This window comes from Salmo trutta, chromosome 33 (assembly GCF_901001165.1).
Source record: "Salmo trutta chromosome 33, fSalTru1.1, whole genome shotgun sequence".
Classification (NCBI taxonomy): Eukaryota; Metazoa; Chordata; class Actinopteri; order Salmoniformes; family Salmonidae; genus Salmo; species Salmo trutta.
The window spans coordinates 21,799,436-21,816,264 of record NC_042989.1 but is presented as its reverse complement, the minus strand read 5'-3'; the positions used below and the strand labels follow the sequence as shown (position 1 = coordinate 21,816,264).

The window sequence follows — 16,829 nt, the reverse complement described above, 5'->3', positions numbered from 1 at the left end:
AGCCATTTATCTGCCTGAGTAAATATAAAGCATGTAACAGCTGTCAATCAATGTTTCATTTTTTTAGGCATTTAAAATTAAAAGTTGTATTTTATCTTTAGACAGATTTTTTCTAAACTACCACCAATGCAAGATGCCTAATATTACTATTAAAAGGTCCAGCAATACAAAGAGCAGAACAAAGTATATTTTTTAAAGTAATTCAGGGCCAGTGTTCACAGAGTAAACATTGATACTGTTCTGAGGGAATACAACATAAAGGTAGAGCAAAACCAGAAAAAGAAATAACAAAACCTTTAAGGCTTTGTTATTTGTCTGTTATTCTATTGAAAATAACAGGTGCACCAGTGGAAATGCTTAGCACAACAGAAGTCTCCGCGTTTGACAAATAAGCAACACCAGCCAGACCGTTTTAGACAGAAGATCTTTGGCAATACATCAAGAGTAATAGGTCTTAGTTTCGTTATTTAATGCACCCCACTGCAGCAGTTCTGAATATAACCTTGAATATGGATGTATTTCATTTACATTTAGGCTATGCATTTGCACAGATGAGAGGTTTAGGGCAGTGGTTCCCAACCAGGGGTAGTAGGTACTTTTTTGGGGAGGCAGGTAGCCTAGCGGTTAGAGCGTTGGGCCAGTAACCGCAAGGTTGCTGAATCGAATCCCCGAGCTGACAAGATAAAAATCTGTAGTTCTGCCCCGGTAGGCCGTCATTGTAAATAAGAATTTGTTCTTAACTGACTTGCCTAGATAAATAAAGGATAAATAAAAAAAAATAAAAAATAAAAAATAAAAAGGACCCCTGGAGGGGATACTTGAAAAGACTCATGAGAACATAGGCTTACTGGTAAAATGCTCAAGCGGGTACTTCAGGGGTACTTCGGGCAGAGCTAAATTCAGTTGGTGGTACAGTAAGCGCAAAAGGTTGGGAACCACTGGTTTAGGAGATAAATCGCCTTATCAGATATACACTGAGTGTACAAAACATTAGGAACACCTGCTCTTTCCATGACAGAGACTGACCAGATGAATGCAGGTGAAAACTGCTGTATGATCCCTTATTGATGTCACTTGTTAAATCCACTCCAATCAGTGTAGATGAAGGGAAGGAGACATGCTAATGATGGATATTTAAGCCTTGAGACAATTGAGACATGGATTGTGTATGTGCGCCATTCAGAGGATGAATGGGAAAGCCAAAATATTGAAGTGCCTTTGAACGGGGTATGGTAGTAGGTGTCAGGCGCACGGGTTTCAGTGTGTCAACAACTGCAACCCTGCTGGGTTTTTCACGCTCAACAGTTTCCAGTGTGCATCAAAAATGGTCCACCACCCAAAGGACATCCAGCCAACTTGACACAACTGTGGGAAGCATTGGCGTCAACATGGACCAGCATCCCTGTGGAACACTTTTGACACCTTGTCGAGTCAATGCCGACGAATTGAGGCTGTTGTGAGAGCAAAAGGGGTACAACTCAATATTAGGAATCTGTTCCTAATGTTTTGCACACTCAGTGTATACCCTACATATGCCCTTACAGCAAATTCATGGATGACTGTCTTTAACTGGTGTAACACAGGTCATTTTGATATTTATTGTACTGTACCTAAGACCAGAACATACTGTAGCATTGGGAGTGGGACATGCACGACTGCGCTGCTGGTCAAATCACAGTGGGCTCATTCAAGAGTGCAAAGCAGGCAGGATCGAAGTGAATTAACAGCATGGAAAGATGTCACTAATGGACACTGGATCTATTGACGATGTATGTATTGTATATCAATGTAATACTAGTGTTGCGGGGTCATCCTTTCAAACGGAAGTAATCCTAATCTACCAACAAACAATGCATGTTATTTGATGGATACCTAGAAAGACAGACAACATTTCTCATCACTGTTCTAGTCAATTGTTGCAGTCTTCATCCACATCATCGTCATCATCGGCAAAACAAACTATCATCTTTATTGAAGCACCAACAACTCACCTAAAAGGCATTCCATCAACATTTTACAAGCTGCGTCAACAATGTCCCAAAAAGTGAAGATGAATCACAAGCAAACAAATATGTTAGTGCCACATATAAAAGAGATATAATTTCCACTTTAAATAATGTATCTGTACTGTAACGTACATCTCTGAGTTTAACTGTTTACATACCTGCCTCCGTAGGGTTTCACCTTGCATCAGCAAGCCATTTAATGCATGCGTCTCTATTCTGTTTACTGTTTCACAAACTATGCACAAGATATATCGTCAAAATAAACTATTCCATTATGTCTTACGTTATTAAATTCCATAGGAAAACTGTGCACCATTAAGTTGAACGTCTACTCTAAATGTTCTCCAAAAGGAAGGATTCCAGTGTCCTAATTCAATAATCAAAAGCATGGATACATCCAACGCAACTCCTGCAGATACATTATTTTGCTGTTTGAAGACGATAAACAGCGATTGACCAATTTTAGTTGCGTGACAAATAATTTATCCATATCGTCACTGCAGCCAGCCAGCGTCCACCGCTGCTTCTTGGAGGGTAGCGTTAATCCTTCATGACAGACAAGCGTTTGGGCTAATGGGAGAGCTCAGTGTTTTTTGACACTCTCTTATTGGTGCACCGGGACAGTCCCCCCCCCTCCCCTAGCACACTGAGTCAGAGTAGCTGCAGCTCTCAGGTAACGATAAGAAAGTCACAAAATAGACAATCCGCATTTAGAGAGGACCTGGTAGAGGACAAGGGCTGTACATCAATGCACTGTCACTATTTAGGTGTATACGGAGGAGTCATATTATGTGAAATAGTAAAGATTCAAATTGTGGCTTTAAGAATGAGTTGAACGTGGATTGAATAAAATTAATAAACCGTAGGCGTATTACTTGATTATCTCCCTCGACCCTGCATAGATCAGCTTTATCCTCTGATACACATAAAGTAGGCAACTCAAACAGCAATATGACAAAATGGCAAATAATAACAATTGTGGGAGACTTGGCTCTGGCTGGGATCTAACCAGCAACAATTCTCTTATACAACATTATATGCCAAGTGTATTGCTGTAGGCCTACCTGTAGGCTACTTCAATGAGTGTGTAAGGTAGTGGACCTTACTGTCTTGTCAGGCGGGTGCGAAGCTTCAAATCAAGCAGAATTCAGGTGCAAAATGGTGGGATTTATTTACAGGTGCAGGTGAATAAAGCTGGATCCAAAATATGTAGCTCGGCTACACAGACGGTTGATGCCACAATAATTTGGTTGTTGCGTATTTCTAAATTATTTATAAAATCATTATTTGCTGAAGTCCTTGTTTCCTATTTATACATTATTTATGAAACCATTTTCTGTCTCTTGTCATCATTTAACCTCTGCTACCGTAGCTAGCTAGCTACATGGCAACGATTTGTTTAGCATAGCAACGTGAAATAATTAGAATCAAATATACATTCACTGCAGTCCCGGAGCGTAGCCACCTTTTACTAAAACCCGCCTGTCACTAAATGTATTATTCTCTACATAAATCCGTGTCAACCAATTTAGTACGATATGTTACGTTACTTGGCCACGCATAGCTACATTTCGTATTTTCCTTCTTATTTTTGGGCGAGTAGCCAGTACACTGAATGACGATACTAGCAAAGATCATTTAAATAACTCACAAATTTGAAAACTCTTGTTGCTAGCAGTTCCTGCAGGTCAGAGCATATTTCAATCCTAAATTACACCTGTGGTGGTTAGACTAGCCACTGCCATTTATATAGACATAGGAGAATCCTTTGAAGAATCCTTGATGGTTCCAGGTGGAACCCTTTTGGTTTTATGTAGAACTTTTAGGGTCCTACATGGAATCCAAAATGGTTCTACCTGGAACCAACAAAGGTTTTACCTGGAACCAAAAAGGCTGGAACCATATAGCCTACCTACCGGCTCCCTAAAAAGTTGGGTAAACAATAGTTTTCTGTGGATATCTTATCTAAAATTTAGAGCAGCTGAAGGACAAACAGCACATAAAACCGATAGAGTAGGTTTATTGTAATTTTATTCAACATTCTGGCTTGTAAGGAACATTTACACGATTTTGGAGGGATTAGTTTCAGGCTGTATTTACCAAATAATTGTCTATTACAGCCTAATTAATCAAGCTGTAAACCACTCCTTTTGGGGGGTTACGGGTCAAACCTTTTGAGAACCACTTTTAGACGAACATCCATCATTCCAATTGGAACAATGTCACAAGGTGGCAGCATTGGACCAAAAAACATTAGGCTATTTCCAATTAAGACTTAAGTCACAACATCTGGTCTACTGTTCGAGAAAATACAATTACAGCCCATGTCAAGCAAAATACTTGCCTAATTATTAATTATAGGTCTATGTATTTGTTTTTGTGAAATAAATGACTAATTTGCCCTCAAAGAAATACAAACCTGAGGCGGAGGGGTGAGGAAGAACTATTCTCTGTCAAGATGGTAAAATATTGACTTTACAAACATCTTAGTACATAAGCTCTTTAACATTGTTTTGTTCAAGTTCAAGGTTTTATTGTCACATGCACAGTGAAATGCTTAGCTTGCATTATCAACAGTGCAGTAATCAATATAAAAATAGTATAACTAATTCAAAAAATATATATACAGTACCAGTCAAAAGTTTGGACACACCTACTCATTCCAGGGTTTTTCTTTATTTGTACTATTTCTACATTGTAGAATAATAGTGAAGACATCAAAACTGTGAAATAACACATATGGAATCATGTAGTACCAAATAAAGTGTTAAACAAATCAAAATACACTGCTCAAAAAAATAAAGGGAACACTTAAACAACACATCCTAGATCTGAATGAAAGAAATAATCTTATTAAATACTTTTTTCTTTACATAGTTGAATGTGCTGACAACAAAATCACACAAAAATAATCAATGGAAATCCAATTTATCAACCCATGGAGGTCTGGATTTGGAGTCACACTCAAAATTAAAGTGGAAAACCACACTACAGGCTGATCCAACATTGATGTAATGTCCTTAAAACAAGTCAAAATGAGGCTCAGTAGTGTGTGTGGCCTCCACGTGCCTGTATGACCTCCCTACAACGCCTGGGCATGCTCCTGATGAGGTGGCGGATGGTCTCCTGAGGGATCTCCTCCCAGACCTGGACTAAAGCATCCGCCAACTCCTGGACAGTCTGTGGTGCAACGTGGCGTTGGTGGATGGAGCGAGACATGATGTCCCAGATGTGCTCAATTGGATTCAGGTCTGGGGAACGGGCGGGCCAGTCCATAGCATCAATGCCTTTCTTTTGCAGGAACTGCTGACACACTCCAGCCACATGAGGTCTAGCATTGTCTTGCATTAGGAGGAACCCAGGGCCAACCGCACCAGCATATGGTCTCACAAGGGGTCTGAGGATCTCATCTCGGTACCTAATGGCAGTCAGGCTACCTCTGGCGAGCACATGGAGGGCTGTGCGGCCCCCCAAAGAAATGCCACCCCACACCATGACTGACCCACCGCCAAACCGGTCATGCTGGAGGATGTTGCAGGCAGCAGAACGTTCTCCACGGCATCTCCAGACTCTGTCACGTCTGTCACGTGCTCAGTGTGAACCTGCTTTCATCTGTGAAGAGCACAGGGCGCCAGTGGCGAATTTGCCAATCTTGGTGTTCTCTGGCAAATGCCAAACGTCCTGCACGGTGTTGGGCTGTAAGCACAACCCCCACCTGTGGACGTCGGGCCCTCATACCACCCTCATGGAGTCTGTTTCTGACCGTTTGAGCAGACACATGCACATTTGTGGCCTGCTGGAGGTCATTTTGCAGGGCTCTGGTAGTGCTCCTCCTGCTCCTCCTTGCACAAAGGCAGAGGTAGCGGTCCTGCTGCTGGGTTGTTGCCCTCCTACAGCCTCCTCCACGTCTCCTGATGTACTGACCTGTCTCCTGGTAGCGCCTCCATGCTCTGGACACTACGCTGACAGACACAGCAAACTTTCTTGCCACAGCTCGCATTGATGTGCCATCCTGGATGAACTGCACTACCTGAGCCACTTGTGTGGGTTGTAGACTCCGTCTCATGCTACCACTAGAGTGAAAGCACCACCAGCATTCAAAAGTGACCAAAACATCAGCCAGGAAGCATAGGAACTGAGAAGTGGTCTGTGGTCTCCACCTGCAGAACCACTCCTTTATTGGGGGTGTCTTGCTTATTGCCTATAATTACCACCAGTTGTCTATTCCATTTGCACAACAGCATGTGAAATGTATTGTCAATCAGTGTTGCTTCCGAAGTGGACAGTTTGATTTCACAGAAGTGTGATTGACTTGGAGTTACATTGTGTTGTTTAAGTGTTCCCTTTATTTTTTTGAGCAGTATATATTTGATATTTGAGATTCTTCAAAGTAGCCACCCTTTGCCTTAATGACAGCTTTGCACACTCTTGGCATTCTCTCAACCAGCTTCATAAGGTAGTCACCTGGAATGCATTTCAATTAACAGGTGTGCCTTGTTAAAAGTAAATTTATGGATTTTCTTTCCTTCTTAATGCGTTTTAGCCAATCAGTTGTGTTGTGACAAATAGGGGTGGTATAGAAAAGATAGACCTATTTGTTAAAAGACAATGTCCATATTATGGCAAGAACAGCTCAAATAAGCAAAGAGAAACAACCGTCCATTACTTTAAGACATGAAGGTCAGTCAATCCAGAAAATTTCAAGAACTTTGAAAGTTTCTTCAAGTGCTATGATGAAACTGACTCTCATGAGGACGGCCACAGGAAAGGAAGACCCAGAGTTACCTCTGCTGCAGAGGATAAGTTCATTAGAGTTAACTGCACCTCAGATTGCAGCCCAAATAAATGCTTCACAGAGTTCAAGTAACAGACACATCTCAACATCAACTGTTCAGAGGAGACTGCGTGAATCAGGCCTTCATGGTCGAATTCCTACAACAACAAAAAAACACTACTAAAGGACACCAATAATAACAAGAGACTTGCTTGGGCCAAGAAACACGAGCAAATGACATTAGACCGGTGGAAATCTGTCCTTTGGTCTGATGAGTCAAAATTTTCAATTTTTGGTTCCAACCGCCGTGTCTTTGTGAGACGCAGAGTAGGTGATCAGATGATCTCCGCATGTGTGGTTCCCACCGTGAAGCATGGAGGAGGAGGTGTGATGGTGTGGGGGTGCTTTGTAAGTGGTGACACTGTAAGTGATTTATTTATAATTCAAGGCACACTTAACCAGCATGGCTACCACAGCATTCTGCAGCGATACGCCATCCATCTGGTTTGCGCTTAGCGGGCCTATCATTTGATTTTCAACAGGACAATGACCCAACACACCTCCAGGTTGTGTAAGGGCTATTTGACCAAGGAGTGTGATGTAGTGCTGCATCAGATGATCTGGCGTCCACAATCACCCGACCTCAACCCAATTGAGATGGTTCAGGATGAGTTGGACTGCAGAATGGAGGAAAAGCATCCAACAAGTACTCAGCATATGTGGGAACTCCTTCAAGACTGTTGGAAAAACATTCCAGGTGAAGCTGGTTGAGAGAATGCCAAAAGTGTGCAAAGCTGTCATCAAGGCAAAGGGTGGCTACTTTGAAGAATCTAAAATATATTATGATTTGTTTAACACTTTTTTGGTTACTACATGATTCCATATGTGTTATTTCATAGTTTTGATGTCTTCACTACTATTCTACAATGTAGAAAATAGTACAAATAAAGAAAAACCCTTGAATGAGTTTGTTTCCAAACTTTCGACCGGTACTGTATATATAATAAAGAAAACACGAGAACAAGAAACAAGATATGAAACTTAATACCAAATGTACAATGTGCAGGATAACTGGAGTATTTGAGGTAGATACCGTACATAAATAATAATATTTGTATTTTTTAAATTTCACCTTTATTTAACCAGGTAGGCTAGTTGAGAACAAGTTCTCATTTACAACTGCGACCTGGCCAAGATAAAGCAAAGCAGTTTGACACATACAACAACACGGAGTTACACATGGAATAAACAAACATACAGTCAATAATACAGTAGAAAAAAAAGTATATATACAGTGTGTGCAAATGAAGTAAGATAAGGGAGATAAGGCAATAAATAGGCCATGGTGGCGAAGTAATTACAATATAGCAATTAAACACTGGAATGGTAGATGTGCAGAAGATGAATGTGCAAGTAGAGATACTGGGGTTCAAAGGAGCAAGATAAATGAATAAATACAGTATGGGGATGAGGTAGTTGGATGGGCTATTTACAGATAGGCTATGTACAGGTGCAGTGATCTGTGAGCTGCTCTGACAGCTGGTGCTTAAAGCTAGTGAGGGAGATATGAGTCTCCAGCTTCAGTGATTTTTGCAGTTCGTTCAAATCAATGGCAGCAGAGAACTGGAAGGAAAGGCGGCCAAAGTAGGAATTAGCTTTGGGGGTGACCAGTAAGATATACCTGCTGGAGCGCGTGCTACGGGTGGGTGCTGCTATGGTGACCAGCGAGCTGAGATAAGGCGGGGCTTTACCTAGCAAAGACTTGTAGATGACCTGGAGCCAGTGGGTTTGGCGGTGAGTATGAAGCGAGGGCCAGCCAACGAGAGCATACAGGTTGCAGTGGTGGGTAGTATATGGTGCTTTAGTGACAAAACGGATGGCACTGTGGTAGACTGCATCCAATTTGTTGAGTAGAGTGTTGGAGGCTATTTTGTAAATGACATCGCCGAAGTCGAGGATCAGTAGGATGGTCAGTTTTACGAGGGTATGTTTGGCAGCATGAGTGAACGAGGCTTTGTGCTACCTGTCCCAGACCTATTGTCCCAGACCTGCTGGAACCCTGACCTATTCACCGGACGTGCTACCTGTCCCAGACCTGCTGTTTTCAACTCTCTAGAGACAGCAGGAGCGGTAGAGATACTCTCAAAGATCAGCTATGAAAAAGCCAACTGACACTTACTCTTGTGTTACTGACTTGTTGCACCCTCGACAACTACTATAATTATTATTATTTGACAATGCTGGTCATTTATGAACATTTGAACATCTAGGCCATGTGCTGTTATAATCTCCACCTGGCACAGCCAGAAGAGGACTGGCCACCCCTCATAGCCTGGTTCCTCTCTAGGTTTCTTCCTAGGTTTTGGCCTTTCTAGGGAGTTTTTCCTAACCACCGTGCTTCTACACCTGCATTGCTTGCTGTTTGGGGTTTTAGGCTGGGATTCTGTACAGCACTTTGTGATATCAGCTGATGTAAGAAGGGCTATATAATACATTTGATTTTGATTTGATTTGATTTGTTGCAAAATAGGAAGACGATTCTAGATTTAATTTTGGATTGGAGATGCTTAATGTGAGTCTTTTTTTTAATGTGAGTCACATTAAAAAGTCACATTAAAAAAGCATAATAATAAAAATGGTAAACAGTATGGCAGCACCATAACCGATGGATGGCTGTGTATGTGGTGGTGAGTATGTGCATGTAAGTGTGTGATTGAGTGTGTGTGCAAGACTGACAGTGTAGGTACGATGAGCGGATATGTGAACAGGGCTTGAAAGTGACTGGTAGCAACAATATACAAATACTTTTGGTACTATACTAGTGGTAATATCTACATGTAAACACAAACAATAGTGACCAGTAGCAGGATAAAATAGATAGGTTCTAATGGTAATGCCAATCAATAATCAAATAACAGCAGAATAGTGGTGGTAATACATCTAATCAATAACCATTTTAGCAGCAGCGTAGGTGTGAGGGGGAGCAGTAATTGTTAGCCATTTAACAGTATAATGGCCAGGGGATAGATGCTGCTTAGAAGTCTATTGGTCTGAGCCTTGACGCGCGGGTACCGTCTGCCAGACCAGAGCACGGAGAACAAACAGTCCATGTCTGCAGTGGCTGGAGTCTTTGGCAATTTTTCGGACCTTTCTCAGACACTGTCTGGCATGTACTTCCTGGATGGCTGGGAGCTCACCCGCAGTGCTGCGCTGGGCTGTCTGCATCACCCTCTGTAGGGCCTTCTGGTCAAGGGTGGCGCAGTTTCCATACCAGACGGTGATACAACCAGTCAGGAGGATGCTCTCAATGGAGCAGCTGTAAAAGTTCCCAAGGATCTAAGGGGCCATGCCAAATCATTGCAGCCTCCTGAAGGAGAAGAGTTACACTTTATGTCTCAGAAAAATACAGAATATTGCTATTGCTGCACAACTTGACCTCGTTTTAGGTTGTGGATCTGACTGAAGCTATGACCATTAGCTAAGTAAGCCTAATGAAAGTTGAGGTTATGCATTGATTTGCTCTCTAGTGTTGCAACATTATTTGAATCAGTGTTGTTTCAGTCCATGTTGTCAAAACAATGGGCTTTAATATGCTGCTGGACTGGGTAGCCTATGTAGGCCTATTATAGGTCATATTTACACATTTAACCTGACTCTGCAATACATTATTTATTTAAGCTACATAAGTCGATTTGTAGCCTACACTGAATATTGAACATTATTTCATCGTTCGCTAATAGCGCAATATTGAAGCCATACTTGTCATTCTGGGTGCTGTCCATGGTGTTGATTTTTGGAAGCACTTAGGCCTACTTGGCTACAATTTCATGCATCTTGGATGCTAGATAGCCCAATTTTGCTGTCTATTCTACACACCAAAATATACCATATACCATCGAATACCATCGCTGTAGCATATGTAATAGATTCTGTTGGCCAACGGAAAACCAATTGTCATGCGCAATTATGTGGCTGTTGTATGGTGAGGGAATTTTGAAAGCTCGCGCTTTAATGTTTTAGGTATATTAATCATTTGTATTTTTATTTTACCTTTATTTAACTGAATAAGATCCACTGGTGACGTAGACGACAAAGACCCCACTGCCGTATTTTGACTGCAAGACTACGCTTCACATTCCAGACCCGTTCTCATTTGCTCCAGCCTATACCAACGCTCACACGCTCCTTCGGGAACAGCACCGCTGGCATTTGCAATGAGCGAGCGGGCGTGAGTGAGTGACAGGCTCCAATAGTTCGCTCGGTCTCCGGTATATGGCTGTGGATTAGCTATATGCTAATATCGATAAGAGAGAGGAGCAGCAGCGTGGTGCTGCAAGCCGACAGTGGAGGCTACCCGAGTCTGAGCAGGCTCCTCAACAGCCATGGCTGAAGGTGGTGAAGGGGAGGATGAAATTCAGTTCTTGAGAACTGTAAGTAGCCTAATTTCCCGTCCGCTATTTCTTGAGGCAACCTGCCTCCTGTGTGCACTTCGAGCATTTTATCCCATGCATGTCGATGCCTATGTAATAGCATACTGCTATTAGCGTTACAGATTATGCTTTGTGCAGCCAGGTTATAGACTACATGTTGATTATGAAATATGGCTACAATGTAGCCTATAGTTCTAATTACGAGTAGACTGTCTCCTGAACGTGCTGGTTTTATAACCACCGCGCTTTTTGGGTAGCCCTCAATAACCTGCTCCCTCGTAAAGCAGACCTGCCTCGCGATGACAGGACCTTTTTGTTTGGCTCATCCCTCACCTTGATTCCCTCCTAGATTTAACTTGTCCGCTTGTCTCATTACGTTTTGCTATTACTGAATACCTAGGAATGCCTACCCGTGTAGGCCTACTACATCCAGTTTACGCGACGATCTCTGTCTCACTTCCAGCCCACAACCCTCCTGCTTTGCTGTTGTTAATTGATAACTACGTGTCCCTTTTCCAGGCGTATCAATGCTGTCTATAGTTAGAAAAAGTTCACCTTTGCATGCCTAGTTCTTATTCAAGGAAACGTTCCAACTCACAAGATATTGGTGAACAACTTCTACTCTTAACCTCAAATTCTGCGTATGGTGTCTATCCAGGCAGATATATATGCAATAAACATATAACACAAATTATCACGTTATAATGAACAGCAATAGCTGAATATAGGCCTAATATTGTTATGGTCATTTATTGTGATATAGATATATGAGGTATTGGCAGCACATAGTTCCCAGTGCTCCCCCAGGACTCCAGGTTTAGGCATGTGAATTATCAAATGGCAACAATGATTTGTGCAATGGACTTCCTTGGTTCTGTCTAACCATGCTGTCAGGATCGCAGCACATAAACCTGCCAACACAATGTGGTTCTATACTAATTAAAGTAGAGGCTGTAAGTTGAGGTGGAATGGCCCAGAGGAGCTCCTCTCCTTATGGTCTACACTACTTGGTACTACTCAGCTCTTCCTATAGCGTGGCGTTGCAGTTTATGCTAGAAAAACAATTGTGGGTGAAAATACGTGAAGATGCATTGATTACTGATCCATAGGCTAAGATTGAACTGTTTTTGAGCATTTACTTTTTTATCCTTCTGCCCTGTAGATTTATCTACAAAATTGAGGCTTTTCCGAAACCAAACTTGAACCAGAGCGACAATCCACCTCTTAAGAGAGGCTACTTACTTGGAAATTAGCAGTGGGCTTTAAGTCTTACACGTTTGCATTGCTTGGAAGCCTCCTGTATTCCCAGAGATGCCAGTGGGGTTTAAAAGGAGCCCCTGAAAAAGTTGATGATTTCAATGCCCCGCAGCTCCCTGTCCCTTGTTACCACTCCATTCAGAGGTCCTTACATCAGCATTCACTCTGCCCCAAACAGTGCTGACATTTCAGCACCATTACTGCTTGGAGAGCTAGCACCTGTGTCAGCCAGCAGTCTGCAGTTGTGATCTACACACTAAAAACAATGAGCAAAAGTTCTGGAGTTGGCCCTTATCGGGTTTTGCTGTCTGTGCTAAAATGATGTTTCTTAGTCAATCAAATTTGTCCTGGCTGGTCCCACCGCAGTTGTCCTATTTGGAAAAGTTAAAATGTGACGCTTTGAGTTGCAAAGGCACGGCTCCTTTAAGAGGCTTTGCAGCTTGTTGCATCTTTCCACACGGGGCAGCAGCTGACTGGATGGCACGGGGATGGGGTCTGCGCTAGTGTGTGGATGTGTGAATGCAAAGTGGGCTAGGCTGTGTGGTGCTGCTGCAGAAGCAGGCAGGCTGCTCAAGACGTGCCACAGCAGAGCAGAGTGCAGAAATTATTCATCAGGCCAAGTTGCAGCTGAGCTGAACCATTGAGCCGTCAATGAGTCTCGACTCTCTCTCCTCATACTGATGCCAACACACATTAGAGCGCACACACGCGCACACTAATACACACCCTTGTGCATGCACACATTAACATCCAATCAGAAGCGCACACACACAGTCTCTGACTGATCTTGCCTTTGCATGGATACTGTTTAGCTGTAAACAGGAAGCAGGTTTTCCTCCTAGATTCAAATAGGTGCACAAACTACCTTTTCTCTAGTAACAACTAAACAAAGTAATTTCCCCTAAAAGAGAACAGAGAAATTAGCCCCTGGTGGCCTGCTGTCTAAAGCCAGCCCCGGCCGGGTTTTACACACCAGCCAAGCTTCTGGGAGAGCGCGATGGTACCCTTTTGATTAGAGAGTATTTCTCTGTCATGGGTAATTTGATGCTACAGGAAGAGAAACAGCTCTTATTGTGCTCTTGTTTAATGTTAGAGCGTGCTAGGGGGAAAGGGGAGAGTATAATAAGGCTCCACATCACACTGTGGGACGGTTGTTTCTCTATTTGTAGATGTCCTGAGATGCACCAGCATAGGGCCTCATAAGCAGGATGATGATTAAAAAAATATCAGCTTATTTGAATTTATTATGGATCCCATGGGGTCCGGCAAAATTAAGGCAGTTATACAATTTTAAAAACATTACAATACATTCATTACAGAATTCACAGCACACTAAGCTTATATGGCATAACGGATCAGACTGTTTGTTAAGTAAGAACAGTTTTGCAAATTAACTATAGTACGTTGTGTCGCTTTTAATCAGTATCAGTAGCCTGTGCTTTTAATCAGTATCAGTAGCCTGTGCTTTTAATCAGTATCAGTAGCCTGTGCTTTTAATCAGTATCAGTAGCCTGTGCTTTTAATCAGTATCAGTAGCCTGTGCTTGTGCTTGTTTGCACACGTTCGTGCCATGGTTCCACCTCTAACTTAACACCCCTGGGCTCTAACAGGGAGCTGATCTGTGGAGGGATGGAACAGTCTGCAGAGGGAATCAAGCCATTGGATTTTTCTAATTTTGTTTGTTATTTCAGCCTAAGTTTGTTTGTCTGTTTGATTGTGCTGTGATTCTGACAGGAGGCCTCTGATTTGTACATGCAGCACGCTGCGTGGGGCCTGATGCACACATCAGATCACTAAGGAATAGATATGTGCTGGGGCCACAACCCCCTCCTCGGGAAGAGCCCCAGCTGGGAGAATATCAAAGTCTCCGGCTCCATTAGCAGGTAGTGGGGTAGTGGAGGCAGCAGTGAAAAGGGCAGCGTATGAGTGTGACTAATGTGCTATGGCAGCGTTTGGGACGGTTACGTTTTATGTGGGGAGACTGTCTGACCTGGTGTACCAACCAGCTGTCAGCACATTCAGAGAGAAAAGCGTTTGGTAATGAACCACCACTGCTCCCCTCCTAACACAAAAACAACTCCAGGTAAGCTTGACTTGGCACCAGCTCCAAACAGACGCTGGCGTGGAACGCCTTATCCTGGCTGGTGGGTGTATTCTCTAATGGCAGCAGTGCGGGATAGCTGCCTCCTCTGCTACACACACATTTCTCTGTGAGTGCTTCTGGCTGTCTCTCTCTCAATTCAATTTCAATTTCAATTTAAGGGCTTTATTGGCATGAGAAGCATATGTTAACATTGCCAAAGCAAGGGAAGTAGATAATAAACAAAAGTGAAATAAACAATACAAATTAACAGTAAACATCACACTCACAAAAGTTCCAAAAGAATAAAGACATTTGAAATGTCATATTTTGTGCAAATAGTACAAAAAGTACAAAAGGGGAAAAAAATTAACATAAATATGGGTTGTATTTACAATGGTGTTCGTTCTTTACCGGTTGCCATTTTCTTGTGGCAACGGGTCACAAATCTTGCTGCTGTGATGGCACACTGTGGTATTTCACCCAATAGAAATGGGAGTTTAGCAAAATTGGGTTTGTTTTCAAATTCTTTGTGGGTCTGTGTAATCTGAGGGAAATACAGTATGTGTCTCTAATATGGTCATACATTTGGCAGGAGTTTAGAAAGTGCAGCTCAGTTTCCACCACATTTTGTAGGCAGTGTGCACATAGCCTGTCTTCTCTTGAGAGCCAGGTCTGCCTATAGTCAAAGCTTTCCTTAAGTTTGGCTCAGTCACAGTGGTCAGGTATTCTGCCACTGTACTCTCTGTTTAGGGCCAAATAGCATTCTAGTTTGCTCTGTTTTTTTGTTAATTATTTCCAATGTGTCAAGTAATTATCTTTTTGTTTTCTCATGATTTGGTTGGGGACTCTTCTCCGTGCTCATATCTCTGTAGGTGATGGCTTTGTTATGGAAGGTTTGGGAAACATCTCTTTTCTGGATTTTGTTAATTAGCGGGTATCGGACTAATTCTGCTCTGCATGCATTATTTGTGGTTTTACGTTGTACACACAGGATATTTTCGCATAATTCTGCATGCAGAGTCTCAATTTGGTGTTTGTCCCATTTTGTGAATTTTTGGTTGGTGAGCAGACCCCAGACCTCACAACCATAAAGGGCAATGGGTTCTATAACTGATTCAAGTATTTTTAGCCAGACCCTAATTGGTATGTCAAATTTTATATTCCTTTTGATGGCATAGAAGGCCCTTCTTGCCTTGTCTCTCAGATCGTTCACAGCTTTGTGGAAGTTACCTGTGGTGTTGTTTAGGTCGAGGTATGTATAGTGCAACGGTGTCTAGATGAAATGTATATTTGTGGTCCTGGCAACTGGACCTTTTTTGGTACACCATTATTTTTTGTCTTACTGAGATTTGCTGTCAGGGCCCAGGCCTGACAGAATCTGTGCAGAAGATCTAGGTGCTGCTGTAGGCCCTCTTTGGTTGGGGACAGAAGCATCAGATCATCAGCAAACAGTAGACATTTGACTTCAGATTCTAGTAGGGTGAGGCCGGGTGCTGCAGACTGTTCTAGTGCTCTCGCCAATTTGTTGATATATATGTTAAAGAGGGTGGGGCTTAAGCTGCATCCCTGTCTCATCCTACTGCCCTGTGGAAAGAAATGTGTGTTTTTTGCTCATTTTAACGGCACACTTGTTGTTTGTGTACATGGATTTTATAATGTCGTATGTTTTCCCCCCAACACCACTTTCCATCAATTTATATTGCAGACCCTCATGCCAAATTGAGTCAAAAGCTTTTTTGAAATCAACAAAGCATGAGAAGACTTTGCCTTTGTTTTGGATTGTTTGTCAATCAGGGTGTGCAGGGTGAATATGTGGACTGTTGTACGGTAATTTGGTAAAAAGCCAATTTGACATTTGCTCAGTACATTGTTTGCACTGAGGGAATGTACGAGTCTGCTGTTAATGATAATGCAGAGGATTTTCCCAAGGTTGCTGTTGACACATCCCACGGTAGTTATTGGGGTCAGTTTTGTCTCCACTTTTATTCATTGGGGTGATCAGTCCTAGGTTCCAAATATTGGGGAAGATGCCAGAGCTAAGGATGATGTTAAAGAGTTTAAGTATAGCCAATTAGAATTTGTGGTCTGTATTCTGTCACGAACTTGCCATGTTGGTGAGGTTTATGACCCCCATAAATACCTTTCCCCCTTTTCTCTCTTTACTCTACAGAATGGACTCTTGGAAAGCCCTTTGTTAACATAGAGAGAGTATTGTAACATCAAAAGGTTGGGGAAAAGAACAATCTTTATGTAATCCAACCAGTTGAAAGTGTTCGTTG

At 42.3% G+C, this 16,829-nt stretch overlaps 2 protein-coding genes across 2 annotated transcripts in view; one reads left to right on the top strand and one right to left on the bottom strand.

Annotated features, from left to right (window-relative positions):
- The window catches only part of LOC115172089 (uncharacterized), a 30,607-nt gene extending 18,090 nt beyond the window's left edge, over positions 1–12,517 (bottom strand). Inside the window, exon 1 of the mRNA XM_029729274.1 lies at positions 12,453–12,517. The gene's annotated coding sequence lies outside the window, so the exon portion shown is untranslated. The remainder of the gene's footprint in view (positions 1–12,452) is intronic.
- Positions 10,932–16,829, top strand: part of LOC115172651 (ryanodine receptor 3-like) — a 167,527-nt gene continuing 161,629 nt past the window's right edge. The window contains exon 1 of the mRNA XM_029730307.1: positions 10,932–11,210. Coding sequence (XP_029586167.1) covers positions 11,163–11,210 — 48 coding nt within the window. The 5' untranslated portion in view covers positions 10,932–11,162. The remainder of the gene's footprint in view (positions 11,211–16,829) is intronic.